This window comes from Anomaloglossus baeobatrachus, chromosome 4 (genome assembly GCF_048569485.1).
Source record: "Anomaloglossus baeobatrachus isolate aAnoBae1 chromosome 4, aAnoBae1.hap1, whole genome shotgun sequence".
NCBI classification, from domain to species: Eukaryota; Metazoa; Chordata; class Amphibia; order Anura; family Aromobatidae; genus Anomaloglossus; species Anomaloglossus baeobatrachus.
In genome coordinates, this window is record NC_134356.1 from 508,388,070 (window position 1) to 508,409,224 (window position 21,155).

The following is a 21,155-nucleotide window of genomic DNA, read 5'->3' on the forward strand; positions in this document are numbered from 1 at the left end:
AATTCTGTAGCTCACAGGTTCCTTCTGGAGATATCACAAACCTCCATAAACAGACCATGAGTTAAACACAGACATCATTTTAAAATCTGAGACGCATGGGCGGAGGCATGTGGATAGCAAGACCCGCTCGGCTCTCTGGCTAGCCGTAAAACCTGGCCTTGGTACGCTCTATCAAGTCTCGTGGCACTACATATATTACAGTGAACACCCAAGTTTATATCACTTCTGCGATACATACCAGCTGCCACGTTATTATAATATCATTTTGTAAAACAATATTGTATATCTCATACACATATACGCACACACTTATTTATATCTACTCCTTATTCTAAAATAAGTAGGGTAGTAGCAATTTACTGAACTTTTAGATATTCATCCACTATAAATGAAGTGCAGATCTCCAGGATGGCTTTCCATTATGCTCATATTTAACTTCAGATTATTTTTTTTCCTCTAAATACAAAGGTAAAAATGTTGCTAGAACTATGAAAACAGATGAATGGAGAACAGGAAATCGAGACAAAAAGTCAAGTCACAATCCTATAGAAAGAGTCTGGAGAAATCAGACATTTTCTAATGAATGTAGGAGGACATGTATGTGAGATGTTCCGTCAAGTAGGAGGTTGCTATGGGAATTACTTGCAGAGCTATTTCCAAGCTGCTTTCGTCACAATCCAATTCAGACTATTTTAGGTGTAAGCTTTTTATTTGTTTTTTTATCAAGTGCTGCTTTATGTTGGGGTTTTTCAGGAAAATAAATTGATTATGATAACTGTACATTTCTGGGCGAGCTTAAGATATGAGGACTTGGGTGCCTTTGTTTTACAACTTATATAAGCAAATAGATTATTTGCAATTGCCGGCATCTACTTAGGTTTAGAAAATATACACATTCCTGTAAAACATGCTTATGTTGCAGAGCATCAAGATTTGTTGTTTTTTTTTTACTTTATAATAATTTTCCAATTAAAAATGTATAACATAGAGTTTGCGCGTAAAGGGATCAAACCAGCAGGTTTTTGCCCTATAAACTAAAGGCGGTGCCATAATGGCGCTAGGATGCTGATTAAAATAATACCTGTATCTGATAAATCTGAGTCTTGATAGCAAAGTATTCTTTGTCTGAAAATGAGATAGGTGTAGTGGCTTGAGCATCAGGGTGGGGACTTTGTGGTTCGGGTCTTCTGTAATGATTCCTCCCCTGGCTTTCTGCCTCCCCTTGATTTAAATTTCTGCCCTCTGCCACAACTAACTGACTACATGCATGGTCGTAACCATGGATAGCTAAGGGGTCCTGCAATGTTCTAAACATGAGGTAAGTGACAGTGAGTCAGGAGAACTATACTACATTTCTATTTGGAAGTATTTGCTAATATTATTATTACACATACTACATATTAGGATAGGATCTTGAAGATGGGAATACCCCTTTAACTCTCTTGGGCATGGAGTTCACTAGAGCTTCACAGGAGCTGCTGGATCCTCTTCCACTCCTCCATGAGGACATCACAGAGCTGGTGGATTTTAGAGATCTTGTGCTCCTCCCCCTTCCGTTTGAGGATGGCCCACAGTTATTCAATGACTTTTTCCCTATTCCTTACAGTTGTTGCCTATATATAAAGTATTTTTACTATACAATCATATGAAAAAGTTTGGGCACCCCTATTATTGTTAACCTTTTTTCTCTATAACAATTTGGGTTTTTGCAACAGCTATTTCAGTTTCATATTTCTAATAACTGATGGACTGAGTAATATTTCTGGATTGAAATGAGGTTTTTTCGTACTAACAGAAAATGTGCAATCTGCATTTAAACAAAATTTGACAGGTGCATAAGTATGGGCACCCTTATCGATTTCTTGTTTTGAACACTCCTAACTACTTTTTACTTACTTACTGAAGCACTAAATTGGTTTTGTAACCTCATTAGGCTTTGAACTTCATAGGCAGGTGTATCCAATCATGAGAAAAGGTATTTAAGGTGGCCACTTTCAAATAGGAGAACTACTTGCATCTCCTATGAAGAGTGGCATCATGGGCTCCTCAAAACAACTCTCAAATGATCTGAATACAAAGATTATTCAACATAGTTGTTCAGGGGAAGGATACAAAAAGTTGTCTCAGAGATTTTAAACTGTCAGTTTCCACTGTGAGGAACATAGTAAGGAAATGGAAGAACACAGGTACAGTTCTTGTTACGCCCAGAAGTGGCAGGCCAAGAAAAATATCAGAAAGGCAGAAGAAGAAGAATGGTGAGAACAGTCCAGGACAATCCACAGACCACTTCCAAAGACCTGCAGCATCATCTTGCTGCAGATGGTGTCAATGTGCATCGGTCAACAATACAACGCACTTTGCACAAGGAGAAGTTGTATGGGAGAGTGATGCGAAATAAGCAGTTTCTGCAAGCACGCCACAAACAGAGTCGCCTGAAGTATGCAAAAGCACATTTGGACAAACCAGTTACATTTTGGAAGAAGGTCCTGTGGACTGATGAAACAAAGATTGAGTTGTTTGGTCATACAAAAAGGCGTTATGCATGAAGGCAAAAAAACATGGCATTCCAAGAAAAGCACTTGCTACCCACAGTAAAATTTGGTGGAGGTTCCATCATGCTTTGGGGCTGTGTGGCCAATGCCGGTATCGGCAATCTTGTTAAAGTTGAGGGTCGCATGGATTCAACTGAGTATCAGCAGATTCTTGACAATAATGTGCAAGAATCAGTGACGAAGTTGAAGTTACGCAGGGGATGGATATTTCAGCAAGACAATGATCCTAAACATCGCTCCAAATCTACTGAGGCATTCATGCAGAGGAACAATTACAATGTTCTGGAATGGCCATCCCAGTCCCCAGACCTGAATATCATTGAAAATCTGTGGGATGATTTGAAGCGTGCTGTTCATGCTCGGGGACCATCAAACTTAACTGAACTGGAATTGTTTTGTAAACAGGAATGGTCAAATATACCTTCATCCAGGATCCAGGAACTCATTAAAAGCTACAGGAAGCGACTAGAGGCTGTGATTTTTGCAAAAGGAGGATTTACAAAATATTAATGTCACTTTTATGTTGAGGTGCCCATACTTATGCACCCGTCAAATTTAGTTTAAATGCAGATTGCACATTTTCTGTTAGTACAATAAACCTCATTTCAATCCAGAAATATTACTGAGTCCATCAGTTATTAGATATATGAAACTGAAATAGCTGTTGCAAAAACCCAAATTGTTATAAAGAAAAAAGGTTAACATTAATAGGGGTGCCCAAACTTTTTCATATGACTGTATGTATGTGTTTTTGTATGACACTCAAACTTTCTATGATCAATTCAATACCTGTTTGGTGGACCTGAATTGTTTTATGTAGGTTATTCAATAGGGTTTAGGTTTGGAGACATGCTTGGCCAGTAGAACACCTTCACACTCAGTTTCTTTAGCAAGGCAGTGATCTTCTTTGAGTTTTGCTTGGGGTCATCATCATGTTGGAATACGGTCCTACGGCCCAGTTTCCAATAGGAAGGGGATCATATCTGCTTCAGTAGGTCACAGTACATGTTGACAGTCATAGTTACCTCAATGAACTGTAGCTCCCCACATCCATGCAGCCACAAACCATGACACTCCCACCACCATTCTTGACTGTAGGCAAGACACTTGTCTGTGTACTGTTCACCTGGTTGCCACCCCACACACTTGACACCCACTGAATCAAATAATTTTATATTGGTCTCATCAAACCACAGAAGATAAACCCAGTAACCCATATCCTTAGTCTACTTGCATATAGTGAAATGTTTGCGATCTTTCTTGCTCATCATCTTTAAAAGGGGCTTCCTACTGGGACAACATCTATGTAGACCAATTAGATGCAGTGTGTGGCATATGGTCTGAGCACTAACAGGCTGACCCCCCCTTTAACCTCTACAGTAATGCTGAAGGCACTCATACGTCTATTTTGAAAAACCACCTCGGGATATCATGCTGAACACACGCACTCAACTTCTTTAATCGACCATGGCAAGACCTGTTCTGAGCGGAACTTGTCTTGTTAAACCACTGTATGGTCTTGGTCACCGTGTTGCAGCTCAGATCCAGGCTGTTGGCAATCTTCTTATAGCCTAGGCCATCTTTATGTAGAGCAACAATTATTTTTTTTTCCCCAAGATCCTCAGAGAATTCTTTACTATGAGGTGTCATGCTGAACTCCCAATGACGAGTGTGGGAGAGTATGTGAGCGATCACACCAAATTTCACAAACATGCGACCTTGTAACACTAATGAGTCACACAACACAGGGGAGGGAAATTGGCTAATTAAGCAATATTCACTTAGGGGTGTATTCACTTTTGTTGCCAGCGGTTTCGAAATTAAGAGCAGAGGGGAAGTGTCGGACTACTGTAGTCTGGGCATTGATAATACCAGGTGATAAAACCTACACTACAGCAAAGCAGGGCAATAAATGACACATTGGTGATCACAGCCTCCATCTCCTGCTGTCTTTAGATTACATAAAAAAAACAAATCCTGTCAGCAGATTTTTCTTAAGAAGAATCACACCACATTCATTCACACTATGTTTTATACATTGACAGTTGTATATAGACCAGTGCTGATCAAGTCAAGCAGTTTGTAGCTTATTTAAAAGGCCCAAAACATAGGTGGAGGAACAGAGAGGTCTTGCTCATTGGTCGGCTGATCGAGATTTGCTTACAAGGGCCAATGATCATGAAGACATATTCTTCTGAACATTTTATTTTCCTATGGTGAAATTGTGTAAAGAGAAATTACGAGGGATAGTAAAAGGAAGCATGGAACCCTCACTGTATTTACATTTTTGTAAAGACAATTTGGGCATCAATTTGACAAAAAAAAATCCCATTGAGAGGTTATATATTGGATATTAAGACTGACTGTCTAAAGCCCTTTTCACACATCAGTTTTATGTAATCAGCCACAATCCATCAAATTTTGAAAAAAACGGATCCGACGACTGATGCTTCTGGATCCGTTTATTTTCTCATCGACATGTATTAGCGACGGATGGCCTCACATTTCATCCGTCATTCGACGGATCCGTCGAAAAAGGTTTGTCTGCTGGACAAAAACAACGGACAAAGTAACGTTTGTGTACGTGGAAAAAACGAACAGCGACTGCTCTATCGCAGTCTGTCCTTTGGTAGAATGGAAGCCTATGGGCGCAGGATCCATCGTAATCCGTCAAATTACTTTTTAACTGAGCATGCTTTAATTTATTATTTAGCCACCAGCTAGTTGGATCCGACAAAAAACTGATCCGTCGTATCAGTTTAGCCACAATCTACGACGGATCCGTCAAGAAAATGGATTGTGACTGATGGCAAAAAAATGATGTGGGAAAGGGGCCTAATAAAGACAGGAAAAGCCTTCAACACCAATGCTAAACTTGTAAGTAAAATCCTGCTCATAAGGTTTGGGAACTTGGCAACATTTTTGGGTTTAATAACAGGGTACTTAGTGTATACATTTTTGCAAAAAGGTAAAAAGCTGTCTCACCTCGTCACGGTGTACCCATCTGAGACAGTCCCTAACCTACTGAAGTTAAAAACATTATCAATACCTGACTTGTGTCATGTCAGAACTCCAATATGGATGGTGGCAAGTGGTTAGCTGTGTCCCAGATAAAATACACAGCAAAGTGAGACGCAATCAGCTGTTCAGTCTCAGTACTAGGAGGGCTGCACCCCCAACTTGCAACCAAGCAAGAAAACATACAAAAAACACAAAAACCTGAGCTGAAACAATGTTCAGTAAACATGCAACATTAAGCATGTGAATTGCAGCCTTAAGACTAGAAAAAACCAAGGAGAAAAATTGTATGAAAAATACCCTGAATATAAATAAATAAATTGCAAGTGCTTAATAACAGGGTACTTAGTGTATACATTTTTGCAAAAAGGTAAAAAGCTGTCTCACCTCGTCACGGTGTACCCATCTGAGACAGTCCCTAACCTACTGAAGTTAAAAACATTATCAATACCTGACTTGTGTCATGTCAGAACTCCAATATGGATGGTGGCAAGTGGTTAGCTGTGTCCCAGATAAAATACACAGCAAAGTGAGACGCAATCAGCTGTTCAGTCTCAGTACTAGGAGGGCTGCACCCCCAACTTGCAACCAAGCAAGAAAACATACAAAAAACACAAAAACCTGAGCTGAAACAATGTTCAGTAAACATGCAACATTAAGCATGTGAATTGCAGCCTTAAGACTAGAAAAAACCAAGGAGAAAAATTGTATGAAAAATACCCTGAATATAAATAAATAAATTGCAAGTGCTTAATAACAGGGTACTTAGTGTATACATTTTTGCAAAAAGGTAAAAAGCTGTCTCACCTCGTCACGGTGTACCCATCTGAGACAGTCCCTAACCTACTGAAGTTAAAAACATTATCAATACCTGACTTGTGTCATGTCAGAACTCCAATATGGATGGTGGCAAGTGGTTAGCTGTGTCCCAGATAAAATACACAGCAAAGTGAGACGCAATCAGCTGTTCAGTCTCAGTACTAGGAGGGCTGCACCCCCAACTTGCAACCAAGCAAGAAAACATACAAAAAACACAAAAACCTGAGCTGAAACAATGTTCAGTAAACATGCAACATTAAGCATGTGAATTGCAGCCTTAAGACTAGAAAAAACCAAGGAGAAAAATTGTATGAAAAATACCCTGAATATAAATAAATAAATTGCAAGTGCTTAATAACAGGGTACTTAGTGTATACATTTTTGCAAAAAGGTAAAAAGCTGTCTCACCTCGTCACGGTGTACCCATCTGAGACAGTCCCTAACCTACTGAAGTTAAAAACATTATCAATACCTGACTTGTGTCATGTCAGAACTCCAATATGGATGGTGGCAAGTGGTTAGCTGTGTCCCAGATAAAATACACAGCAAAGTGAGACGCAATCAGCTGTTCAGTCTCAGTACTAGGAGGGCTGCACCCCCAACTTGCAACCAAGCAAGAAAACATACAAAAAACACAAAAACCTGAGCTGAAACAATGTTCAGTAAACATGCAACATTAAGCATGTGAATTGCAGCCTTAAGACTAGAAAAAACCAAGGAGAAAAATTGTATGAAAAATACCCTGAATATAAATAAATAAATTGCAAGTGCTTAATAACAGGGTACTTAGTGTATACATTTTTGCAAAAAGGTAAAAAGCTGTCTCACCTCGTCACGGTGTACCCATCTGAGACAGTCCCTAACCTACTGAAGTTAAAAACATTATCAATACCTGACTTGTGTCATGTCAGAACTCCAATATGGATGGTGGCAAGTGGTTAGCTGTGTCCCAGATAAAATACACAGCAAAGTGAGACGCAATCAGCTGTTCAGTCTCAGTACTAGGAGGGCTGCACCCCCAACTTGCAACCAAGCAAGAACTTCAGTAGGTTAGGGACTGTCTCAGATGGGTACACCGTGACGAGGTGAGACAGCTTTTTACCTTTTTGCAAAAATGTATACACTAAGTACCCTGTTATTAAGCACTTGCAATTTATTTATTTATATTCAGGGTATTTTTCATACAATTTTTCTCCTTGGTTTTTTCTAGTCTTAAGGCTGCAATTCACATGCTTAATGTTGCATGTTTACTGAACATTGTTTCAGCTCAGGTTTTTGTGTTTTTTGTATGTTTTCTTGCTTGGTTGCAAGTTGGGGGTGCAGCCCTCCTAGTACTGAGACTGAACAGCTGATTGCGTCTCACTTTGCTGTGTATTTTATCTGGGACACAGCTAACCACTTGCCACCATCCATATTGGAGTTCTGACATGACACAAGTCATGTTATTAAGCACTTGCAATTTATTTATTTATATTCAGGGTATTTTTCATACAATTTTTCTCCTTGGTTTTTTCTAGTCTTAAGGCTGCAATTCACATGCTTAATGTTGCATGTTTACTGAACATTGTTTCAGCTCAGGTTTTTGTGTTTTTTGTATGTTTTCTTGCTTGGTTGCAAGTTGGGGGTGCAGCCCTCCTAGTACTGAGACTGAACAGCTGATTGCGTCTCACTTTGCTGTGTATTTTATCTGGGACACAGCTAACCACTTGCCACCATCCATATTGGAGTTCTGACATGACACAAGTCAGGTATTGATAATGTTTTTAACTTCAGTAGGTTAGGGACTGTCTCAGATGGGTACACCGTGACGAGGTGAGACAGCTTTTTACCTTTTTGCAAAAATGTATACACTAAGTACCCTGTTATTAAGCACTTGCAATTTATTTATTTATATTCAGGGTATTTTTCATACAATTTTTCTCCTTGGTTTTTTCTAGTCTTAAGGCTGCAATTCACATGCTTAATGTTGCATGTTTACTGAACATTGTTTCAGCTCAGGTTTTTGTGTTTTTTGTATGTTTTCTTGCTTGGTTGCAAGTTGGGGGTGCAGCCCTCCTAGTACTGAGACTGAACAGCTGATTGCGTCTCACTTTGCTGTGTATTTTATCTGGGACACAGCTAACCACTTGCCACCATCCATATTGGAGTTCTGACATGACACAAGTCAGGTATTGATAATGTTTTTAACTTCAGTAGGTTAGGGACTGTCTCAGATGGGTACACCGTGACGAGGTGAGACAGCTTTTTACCTTTTTGCAAAAATGTATACACTAAGTACCCTGTTATTAAGCACTTGCAATTTATTTATTTATATTCAGGGTATTTTTCATACAATTTTTCTCCTTGGTTTTTTCTAGTCTTAAGGCTGCAATTCACATGCTTAATGTTGCATGTTTACTGAACATTGTTTCAGCTCAGGTTTTTGTGTTTTTTGTATGTTTTCTTGCTTGGTTGCAAGTTGGGGGTGCAGCCCTCCTAGTACTGAGACTGAACAGCTGATTGCGTCTCACTTTGCTGTGTATTTTATCTAGGACACAGCTAACCACTTGCCACCATCCATATTGGAGTTCTGACATGACACAAGTCAGGTATTGATAATGTTTTTAACTTCAGTAGGTTAGGGACTGTCTCAGATGGGTACACCGTGACGAGGTGAGACAGCTTTTTACCTTTTTGCAAAAATGTATACACTAAGTACCCTGTTATTAAGCACTTGCAATTTATTTATTTATATTCAGGGTATTTTTCATACAATTTTTCTCCTTGGTTTTTTCTAGTCTTAAGGCTGCAATTCACATGCTTAATGTTGCATGTTTACTGAACATTGTTTCAGCTCAGGTTTTTGTGTTTTTTGTATGTTTTCTTGCTTGGTTGCAAGTTGGGGGTGCAGCCCTCCTAGTACTGAGACTGAACAGCTGATTGCGTCTCACTTTGCTGTGTATTTTATCTGGGACACAGCTAACCACTTGCCACCATCCATATTGGAGTTCTGACATGACACAAGTCAGGTATTGATAATGTTTTTAACTTCAGTAGGTTAGGGACTGTCTCAGATGGGTACACCGTGACGAGGTGAGACAGCTTTTTACCTTTTTGCAAAAATGTATACACTAAGTACCCTGTTATTAAGCACTTGCAATTTATTTATTTATATTCAGGGTATTTTTCATACAATTTTTCTCCTTGGTTTTTTCTAGTCTTAAGGCTGCAATTCACATGCTTAATGTTGCATGTTTACTGAACATTGTTTCAGCTCAGGTTTTTGTGTTTTTTGTATGTTTTCTTGCTTGGTTGCAAGTTGGGGGTGCAGCCCTCCTAGTACTGAGACTGAACAGCTGATTGCGTCTCACTTTGCTGTGTATTTTATCTGGGACACAGCTAACCACTTGCCACCATCCATATTGGAGTTCTGACATGACACAAGTCAGGTATTGATAATGTTTTTAACTTCAGTAGGTTAGGGACTGTCTCAGATGGGTACACCGTGACGAGGTGAGACAGCTTTTTACCTTTTTGCAAAAATGTATACACTAAGTACCCTGTTATTAAGCACTTGCAATTTATTTATTTATATTCAGGGTATTTTTCATACAATTTTTCTCCTTGGTTTTTTCTAGTCTTAAGGCTGCAATTCACATGCTTAATGTTGCATGTTTACTGAACATTGTTTCAGCTCAGGTTTTTGTGTTTTTTGTATGTTTTCTTGCTTGGTTGCAAGTTGGGGGTGCAGCCCTCCTAGTACTGAGACTGAACAGCTGATTGCGTCTCACTTTGCTGTGTATTTTATCTGGGACACAGCTAACCACTTGCCACCATCCATATTGGAGTTCTGACATGACACAAGTCAGGTATTGATAATGTTTTTAACTTCAGTAGGTTAGGGACTGTCTCAGATGGGTACACCGTGACGAGGTGAGACAGCTTTTTACCTTTTTGCAAAAATGTATACACTAAGTACCCTGTTATTAAGCACTTGCAATTTATTTATTTATATTCAGGGTATTTTTCATACAATTTTTCTCCTTGGTTTTTTCTAGTCTTAAGGCTGCAATTCACATGCTTAATGTTGCATGTTTACTGAACATTGTTTCAGCTCAGGTTTTTGTGTTTTTTGTATGTTTTCTTGCTTGGTTGCAAGTTGGGGGTGCAGCCCTCCTAGTACTGAGACTGAACAGCTGATTGCGTCTCACTTTGCTGTGTATTTTATCTGGGACACAGCTAACCACTTGCCACCATCCATATTGGAGTTCTGACATGACACAAGTCAGGTATTGATAATGTTTTTAACTTCAGTAGGTTAGGGACTGTCTCAGATGGGTACACCGTGACGAGGTGAGACAGCTTTTTACCTTTTTGCAAAAATGTATACACTAAGTACCCTGTTATTAAGCACTTGCAATTTATTTATTTATATTCAGGGTATTTTTCATACAATTTTTCTCCTTGATTTTTGGGTTTGTGTAAAACAACTTAAAAAGGGGTTTTCCACTTCCAGAAAATTCCCGGCTACAGGAGCAGCTTGTTGTAATAAATTGTGCTTTACTCACAGTCCTCAGGTCTGGTGCTTAGTATCCACAATTGCTCTCACTATTATTGTCTTCAGTGTTGGCGTCACAGACAGTGCTGCAGCCAATCGTTGAGCTCTGTAGGGAGCATGAGCCAATCAGAGCCACTGAGCTCACTGATTGGTCTAAACACACAGACAATAAAAGACACGCGGAGAAAACTCCGAGATGGACCCAGGAAGGAGGAGTACAACACAATTTTATTTTTCAAACAAACTGAACCTTGGGATAGGGAAAACCCCTTAAATATAGAATTTTCCAGAACTCTTACCTTAGACAATTGTTGCTCAGATCCAAATCCAAGACCAAAAACTGTATTTGCTCTGCTGTCGGCCCACTGGCCAAATTTCTGAGATGTTTTTGTGAAAGTCATATTGGGTGTGATTGTGCTGTTTATAATTACCTGGAATGCAATAAAAAACACAGGGAGAGAGGAACGCGTTAGTCATCTGAGCTTAATGCCAAATGAAAGCCAAATATTATAATCCTAAATAACATTACTAAAGTAACCTAAAAAATGGAGCAGGATGTACAGATAATATAAAACAGATTATTCTTTATTATTCAAATTCTCAATAAACTGTACATGTAATACAAGATAAAACATTAGGAAGAGGGATAAAGACAAGTGGAATGTACATAAAGAGTTAAAAAGATCCCATCAGACAAAGCTCAGACATGAAACGTGTCGGGAGTAGGTGGCTGCTTGGATAATAATTAGCAGTAACATATCCTTACTCTGTGCGCTCGTCTCTCTTGTACTTTTCTTCCTACTTGATGTCATTGTACTTTTTTTTTTTTTTTTTTTTTTTTTTTAGTATAAGTAGTCTGCAAGTCCTTTTTTTTTTATATACAGCTCTCTGATGTTTTACCTTGTGTATTAGATGTACATTTTAATGCACATGACCGGACTTTAAAGCGAAAGCTGTCATATCCTAAAATGCTATTAATCTGCAGATATGAGGTTAATTTGAAAGTACTATTAAAATTCTTCCTGGAAGAATGGCTATAGGGATAAAATGATTTTATATACTCCCTGTAGCTGCTCACTATTCAGTCATTGAGGTCATACAAGAAGCGGTTACAATCACTGCCCACTATACTGTGAGCACAGCTGTAACCACTCCCTGTCACTGTGATTGACAGCCCATTCTGCAGCGTGTGCGCAGAGCAGGCCATCAATGAAACCTCCTTGGAGTGTGCCGATCACTATAACAGCCCCCTGCACACTGCTATGACCGGAAGTGAGTGGCTGCAGGCAGGATTTTAATTCTATTTACCTGCTGATTAACTCTATATCTCCAAGTAAATAGCATTTTTGGACATGATAGGTTCCCTTTAATGGAGAATTTCTGTCCTGCACCATTTGTTTGGCGTAAATTTAGTAATATGTGTGTATAAGTAACTCCCGTTCTCCTTTATTTAATACATTTTTAATGAAAACTGTTTCGTGAGATCAAAAAATGCAAAGTCAAAAAGTTCATGTCAATTTTAAGAATCTAAAAGTCTAATACTAAAGCCAAAAGTATACATTACACAATAATAACTTCCACAATAATAATAATAATAAAAAAAATTAATCATTTATATAGCACCAATAATTGCACAGTGCTTTACATACATTGGCAACAGTGTCCCCATTGGGGCTCACAATCTAAGTTCCCTATCAGTATGTTTTTGGAGTGTGAGAGGAAACAGGAGAACCCGGAGGAAACCTATGCAGACACGTGGAGAACATACAAACTCCTTGTAGATGGAGTCCTTGGTGGGATTTGAACCCAGGACCCCAGCGCTGCAAGGCTGGAGTGCTAACCACTGAGCCACCCTGATATAAGAAAATATATCTCCATGCTTGTGGTAATAAACTTGTGCAACAAATAGTGTGTGGGGCCCGACAGTGTAAGAAAAGTAAATCAGAAGAGTTACCGCTAATTGTTAGCAGGTTTTTGTCATGTAATTTGAGAGCAGCATGATGTAGGAGCAGAGATCCCTTAGCCAGCGATGCACCCCTCACTAGTCTCGTGTGTTGCTATTTCAATAAAATAAGTGTTTTATAAGAAGGAGATCATCACTACAGGACTAAGTGTCACATACCTCCTGGTCCAACCATGCCGCGCCACCACTAATAAACAGTTTTCTGTCAATATACAATGCAAACAGAAAGCTGCCCATCAGTGGTGTGTGGAAGGCTTAAAGGGGTGGTTCACCAATTTTTTTTATTTTCTGTAGGAGTTCTACTTACCTTTCTAGGCGTTTTCTCCTTTGGCTTCTGTTTCCAGTTCTGGCACTGAGCGGCGCTATGCTGCACGCTCAGTGCCGGTCACATGACCCCCTGGAGCTGTGGCCGCCAGCATCCTCTGACGTCCCGGCACTTCCGGGCTCTCAAACAAGACGGGTACGTCACAGGAGGCTGGCACCACTCAGATTGAGTGACAGGGCTGTGGGCGGTAACTACCGCACATCACAGCCCAGCATCGAGGGGAGGATCCGGAGGACGTCAGTGTGGAGCCGGCTAGAGCCCTGCAGATGGTGAGGCACGGGGCGCCAGTGTGCAGTACAGGGGGGGGTTCTTCAGCTGAATCCCCCCCTGCACGTAAGTATGTGCTCACACTGTCCACGCGCCCGCTCTGCTGCAATGTCAGGAGAGCGGCCGGTGTCGGGCAGTGTGATCATCTGCTCCTCCCAGCAGCAAGACACTGACAGGCATGTCACCGCTGTGCTCTGCCATCTGTCCTGCTGCATGGGACCAACTGTCTGCACCACAAGTCACAGAGTGAAGACAGTTTGTGACAGAGCACCTCTGCCCCCCCCCGTTCTTTCCCCACTCTCTTCTCTCCCCCCACTCTTCTCCTCCTCCCCTCTTCCCCCTCTTCTCTGCCCCCCTCTTATCCCTCTCTCCTCTCCCCTCTCTTTTCCCTCGCTCTCTTCCCCCCCTCGCTCTCTTTTCTTCCCCCCGCGCTCTCTTTTCTTCCCCCCCGCGCTCTCTTTTCCTCCCCCCGCGCTCTCTTTTCCTCCCCCCGCGCTCTCTCTCTCTTCTCCCTCCCCTCTCTCTCTCTCTTCTCCCTCCCCTCTCTCTCTCTTCTCCCTCCCCTCTCTCTCTCTTCTCCCTCCCCTCTCTCTCTCTTCTCCCTCCCCTCTCTCTCTCTTCTCCCTCCCCCCTCTCTCTCTTCTCCCTCCCCCCTCTCTTCTCCCCTCTCTTCTCCCCTCTCTCTTCTCCCCTCTCTCTTCTCCCCCCTCTCCCCCGCTCTCTCTTCTCCCCCCTCTTTTCCTCCCCCCCGCTCTCTTTTCCTCCCCCCGCTCTCTTTTCCTCCCCCCCACTCTCTTTTCCTCCCCCCCGCTCTCTTTTCCTCCCCCCCCGCTCTCTTTTCCTCCCCCCCCGCTCTCTTTTCCTCCCCCCCGCTCTCTTTTCCTCCCCCCCCGCTCTCTTTTCCTCCCCCCCACTCTCTTTTCCTCCCCCCCGCTCGCTCTTTTTCCTCGTTCTCTCCTGGCATGGTCAGTACAGAAATCTCTCCATCGTGGAGGGGTGAGAGGGAGTAATAAACATGGAGTCCCTACTGTGTCTGTGTATTTATTTCTAATAAAGTATTTTTCTCTGTGTGATGTCTTTTTTTTTTTTTTTTTTTTAAACCCTTTGTTGGAGATTCTTAATGGCCAGGTTAAACTTGGCCTGACATTAAGAATCTCGGGCTTTATACCAGCTGGTAAAACATAGCTGGTATTAACCCCTTATTACCCAGCGTGCCACCTGCCACCAGGGCCACTGGAAGAGTTGGATACAGCGCCTGAAGATGGCGCTTCTATGAAAGCGCCATTTTCTGGGGCAGCTGTGGACTGCAATTCGCAGTGGGGGGCCCAGAAAGTTTGGGCACCCTGCACTGTGGATTCCAATCCCCAGCTGCCTAGTTGTACCTGGCTGGACTCAAAAATTTGGCGAAGCCCACATCAATTTTTTTTTTAATTATTTCATGAAATTCATGAAAAAAAAGGGCTTCTCTATATTTTTGGTTCCCAGCCGGGTACAACTAGGCAGCTGGGGGTTGGGGGCAGCCCGTAGCTGCCTGCTGTACCTGGCTAGCATACAAAAATATGGCGAAGCCCACGTCATTTTCTTAAAAACGTTTTCAGGGAAAAACCTTTATAAAAAAAAAAAGGTTCCCTGCATTTCTATTGCCAGTGAAAGTAACACCAAGCAGCGGGGGCTAGCAGCCAGTAGCTGCTTTGGTTACCCTTAGCAATAGAAAATGCAGCGGGAGGCCACAAACAATGTGATTTTTTTGTTTTTTTATTTTTAATGAATTTTTTTTTAAAAAAATCGGCATGGGCTTCGCCCATCGAGCACCAGAGCATTTTACTTCTCATTCATCCCAAGTAATCAGATGACTCCAGTGTCGGCCGATTACTTGTTCTGTGTTCCCCTGCATCCATCGCAGCGTGTATGGGCTGTGAGGTCAGCGGAGTGGAGACAGTGACATGCTCTGCTCTGACACATAGTGTGCTGCATGTCACTATCTTTCTCCACTCTGGGACTTGTTGTGCAGGTGACCGGATGCTACATGTCACTAACTGTCTCCACTATGGGACTTGTTGTGCAGGTGAGTGTATACAGTTGGTACTATGCAGCAGAAATCACAGAGTGGGGCAGTTAGTGACATGTATCATCCGGTCACCTGCACAACAAGTCCCAGAGTGGAGACAGTGACATGCTCTGCTCTGACACATAGTGTGCTGCATGTCACTATCTTTCACCACTCTGGGACTTGTTGTGCAGGTGACCGGATGATACATGTCACTAACTGCCCCACTCTGAGACTTGTTCAGGTGAGAGTGTATACAGTTGGAACAATGAAGCAGAAGTCACAGAGTGGAGCAAGTTAGTGACATGTATCATCCCGGTCACCTGCACAACAAGTCCCAGAGTGGATACAGTGACATGCAGCACACTATGTGACAGAGCAGAGCATGTCACCAACTTGCTCTGCTTTGTCACCTGCGGTGCTGCATGTCACGTTTTTGCCACGATTTGGTGCGTTTTTTGCTGCGTTTTTGCTCACTGCGTTTTTAATCAGTGCACAATGCCATTAAAGATTGTTGATGAAAAAAAAAAAAAAAAGGTCTGATGTCATTTCCTTATTCAAAATGTTCATTGTATGCAGGAGAGCAGACAGCAGCTGCAGAAGTACAAGGCTCAGCATCCTCCATTCACTAGTGTATGCAGGAGAGCAGACAGCAGCTGCAGAACTACAAGGCTCAGCATCCTCCATCCAGGACTGTATGCAGTTTTTTACCCAAAAAATAAAAATAAAAATGACATGGGCTTCGCCATATTTTTGTATGCTAGCCGGGTACAGCAGGCAGGTACGGGCTGCCCCCAACCCCCAGCTGCCTATTTGTACCCAGCTGGGAACCAAAAATATAGAGAAGCCCTTTTTTTTTTTAATTATTTCATGAATTTCATGAAATAATTTAAAAAAAAAAATGACGTAAGCTTCGCCTAATTTTGGTGTCCAGCCGGGTACAACTAGGCAGCTGGGGATTGGAATCCACAGTGAAGGGTGCCCAAGCTTTCTGGGCACCCCCACTGCGAATTGCAGTCCGCAGCCACCCCAGAAAATGGTGCTTTCATAGAAGCGCCATCTTCTGGCGCTGTATCCAATTCTTCCAGCTGCCCTGATGCCAGGTGGCTAGCTGGGTAATAATGGAGTTAGGGCTAGCTGTATATTATCAGCTAGCCCTAAGCCCGAAATTCATGTTGTCATGCCAATATTAGACATGGCCACCATGAATTTCTAGTAATGATAAAAAAAAAAACACAACAACCAGAAAAATATTTTTATTAGAAATAAAACACAACACAATTAGTGACTCCATCTTTATTGAAATAAACCCCCCTCCGCAGTAATCCTGGGTTAGGGTCCCGCGAAGTCCAATCCGGATCCAATATCATCTGATCGGTTTGCTGGAAGGCAAAGCGATCAGATGATGGGTCAGGTTAAACTACGTGACTCACATGACACATCAGCTGATTGTATAAAAGCCGATTATACAATCAGCTGATGCATCAGTAGAAAAATAAATAAATAAATAAATATTCACGTCTGTGCTGATTACCGGCAGCTCCTGCAGCGGAGTCTGATCCTGGCCCATCGCTGCAGAAGCTGCCGGTAATTAGCTGATGAAGTCCCCTGACGGCAGGATCAGCTGATAGCCGGCCGGGCGACAACGCGAGAATTACGATCAGCTGATGCGTCAGGTGACTGCATCAGGTGATCCACCGCCAGGTCCTGCAAGCTTCGTACGTGCCCCGGGGAGACTGCACACAGCCAGAGCGGCTGTACCGAGTCAGGGGCTGGAAGCAGGCATGGCACCGGGACCCTGCAGGGAGGTGAGTATGACATACACACACACATACACACTCACTGTATATATACACACACACTGTATATACGCACACGCACTGTATATACGCACACACACTGTATATACGCGCACACATACACATACACTGTATATACGCGCACACACACTTTCTTCCCCTGGCTGTGTAGAGCTGCTGCTGTCTCTGTGTGATTGCTCTCAGTGCACATCCACTGGGAAGAGGCAGGGAGGAGGGTTTGGGTGGGAGCAGAGTGGGTGTATTAGACACAGTGGGTGTGTTAGATAAGCTAGACACCGCCCCAGAGCCACAAAGAATTCTGGGACTTGTAGGAACTGAACACAGGAAGTCAGAGGAGAGATTAACCCCATCAGAGCTGGAGCCAGCAATGAGCATGTGCTGCTGGTGCACAATAAATGGTAATTTTGCTGAAAAAACATAATAGATGTGTTGAGGGGCACATATTAGCAAGATTTATCAGAAAAAAAAAATCAGTTTTGGTAACTGGACAACTTCTTTAAAGCTCAGCATTCTACATGTACAGAAGAGAAAACTGTGATTCTATTACAACTGCTGAACCCAATAAACTAAGTGATACATCACTGGGATCAGGGCGTGAGCTCCTACATAATCATGCTGCTGTCAGGTTACACAGTAGAAACCTGCTGGCCTCTTCCCTCTAAAGTTAACAAGAACAAATTAAATCACCAAGGTATTAAGACAATACATAAAGCTGTAAAAAAAATACATTATAAATGACAAGTTTTATCATCTACAATTAACTATAGATGTATGAAAGCAAATCTAGCAAAAGTATTACAAAAAGCTACAACTTTACCTGTTACTGATACAGGTCACAAATATCCAACAACAACAAAAAATCCAAACAGATAATATTTTTGTGCAAATGGATCTAAGATTAGTGTTGCACTGATGAGGGGCAATACCCCGGAACACTGTCTGTAAAAAGTGATTCTGGTTCGGCTTATATCCAAAGTCATATGGCAAGGCTCACCAAAGGGCCAATATAGACTTTTAGGATTGCTGTCTCCGATAGGTGACACTAGCCAAGTCCTCTTCCTCTCTGAAGAGGCAGTTTGCATGTGTAAATGGAAACATCTTCGGCATAGGTAAGAGTGAACACTTAGGGGTACTTCATACACAGCGAGATCGCTACTGAGATCGCTGCCGAGTCACGGTTTTTGTGACCTCATTAGCGATCTCGCTGTGTGTGACACTGAGCAGCGATCTGGCCCCTGCTGTGAGATCGTTGCTCGTTACACACAGCCCTGGTTCGTTTTTTTATTGTTGCTCTCCCGCTGATAAGCACACATCGCTGTGTGTGACAGCGAGAGAGCAACAATCCTGAATGTGCAGGGAGCAGGAGCCGGCGTCTGACAGCCTGCGGTAAGCTGTAACCAAGGTAAACATCGGGTAACCAAGGTGGTTACCCGATATTTACCTTCGTTACCAGCCTCCGCAGCTCTCACGCTGCCAGTGCCGGCTCCTGCTCCCTGCACACAAGCTAAGCGGTGTGCGCTGGTAACTAATGTAAACATCGGGTAACCATACCCGATGTTTACCTTAGTTACCAGTGTCCGCAGCTTCCAGACGCCGGCTCCGTGCAAGCGCAGCGTCGCTTGCACGTCGCTGCTGGCTGGGGGCTGGTCACTGGTGAGATCTGCCTGTTTGACAGCTCACCAGCGACCATGTAGCGATGCAGCAGCGATCCTGACCAGGTCAGATCGCTGGTCGGATCGCTGCTGCATCGCTAAAGTGTGAAGGTACCCTTACATTGCTATTGTATTGCAGTATTGAAATCTATGTTTGTTGAGGCACCTCTGCATCTTCTCCGATGCCTACCCTTTTAATACAGGCGCGGACATATCATTGGTTCAGCCTGTGCAACCCAAGAGGTTAGAGGGCCCATTGCTATGTGCAAACAGGTGGAATTGTGTGATTCCAAGAGTTCTTGGACTGCAAAGGCCCATATACTGTTCTCGCACAGGGGCCCTCTTCTGTCTGTATCCACCAGTGAATACATAGTGATATCACTGCCCATAGAACGGAGCCCTACAGGGGTCAATATTCAATAAATATTACTTTATTAGGGAAATTGGGTGCCACGTATAAAAACGGTTACAGTTGTTCAAATGATTTAGATGTAAATTGCCCATATTCAATATCAAAAAAGAATATTTTTGGACACTTTTAAAGTTGAACTTTAAATAATTGCAACATTGACCAAGTTATTGCCATTTTACTAAAATGCTTGTACTTGCAGAAATATGTATATAAAAACGAGTAGAAAAGGTTCCCAGTCCTAAACAAGATAAACATTACCTAAACATCTACAAAATTAAAACAAAAATCATGTAAGCATTAGGAAAACTGAACTCTACCCCACATATTCTGTATTACCCAAAAAAATATCTAAAAGCAGACAAAAGTGTGAAAAGGGGAAGATAAAAAAGGGGGTAAGGGTAGGAATGAAGGAAGATTAGGAAAAGAGCAGTTGGGGTTATCAGGATGGGAGTGGGCATCACATGAGTGAGCAAACATGCATGCACTCACCAATCGTGCCCCATACCACATCTCATTGTCAAGGCAGTGGAAAAGTGTTTGGAATTCAGAAAAGTCTCAAAAGGTAGCCATAGGGTGGTCCCAGCAGCCTCAGTAGACAGAGTCTCCATTTCACCCAGACAAGCAGTCTACTTCTACAACTCTGACAAGGTCGGTGTATATGTTGAATGAACGTCAGTATCAGACATATCTGACAGGTAAGTAATGATGTAGGATTTTTATTTTTTACTGTAATTTTATTGGGCAAAGAAGAATTGACAAGAGGGCTACACAAAGACCACTCGAAACAATTAGCAACGAGCTTGGAATAGGTCAGAAAGATCTGCTCCCAAATTCTATTTCCACCAAACATGAGGTAGAAACCCACTGTCGCGCCAACAGCCAACGTGGTGCAATGGAAAAAGTTCAGTATTTTAAAGTTTTTCTACTGTGCATGGCAATCAGAGGAAAACAAAAAAGGTCTTCTGTCTATCCTCATTTGTAAGCACAAAACCAAATTCCTTTTCCCAGGCCTGTATGACACCAGCAGGACATGTATTAATTCCTTGCATCAGGAGGCTGTATTGTAGGGAGATACTGTGTGCCGGCGGGGAGACTGCGAGGAAAATACTTTCAAAATGTGGCAAGTGTAAATGTCTGTGCTCCATATGGGTAGCAAAAAAGGGTTGTAGGGGTCTACATTTAAGCCAATGCCATTTGAGAGTAGGGTGATTAGAGGTCAACTATAAATAAGTAGGGAGATGTGATCATCTCAGAATGCGATGGAAACGAGCGTCATCCTCAGCCTTCAAACAGGAATTTTCTCCAAGTTTTTGTTTTTGTTTTAATTAAAACTGCATAGTTAATACAAAGGGGACTAGATTATACTAAACAGATAGATTGTATTCTTAGAAACAAAAGCTTAATATATATTAGTCACGCAGTGCTAAACAGATTGCTTGCAAAATAATAATAGATTCATCCCACACAACACCTAATAGCTACACGTTTCTCATATATAATCTACAGTGCCTTGAGAAAGTATTTGGCCCCCTTGAATTTTTTTTTTAACCTTTTCCCACATTTCAGGCTTCAAATATAAAAAATGTAAATGTTCTGGTGAAGAATAAACAAGTGGGACACAATTGTGAAGTTGAACGAAATGTATTGCTTATTTTAAACTTTAAAAAATAATAAACTGAAAATTGGGGCGTGCAATATTATTCGGCCCCTTTAAGTTAATACTTTGTAGCGCCACCTTTTGCT

The 21,155-nt window shown here is 41.9% G+C and overlaps 1 protein-coding gene across 1 annotated transcript in view; it reads right to left on the bottom strand.

Annotated features, from left to right (window-relative positions):
- Positions 1–21,155, bottom strand: part of HOMER2 (homer scaffold protein 2) — a 321,735-nt gene that overhangs the window by 119,043 nt on the left and 181,537 nt on the right. The window contains exon 3 of the mRNA XM_075345844.1: positions 11,226–11,357. Within this exon, the coding sequence (XP_075201959.1) occupies positions 11,226–11,357 (132 nt within the window). The remainder of the gene's footprint in view (positions 1–11,225; positions 11,358–21,155) is intronic.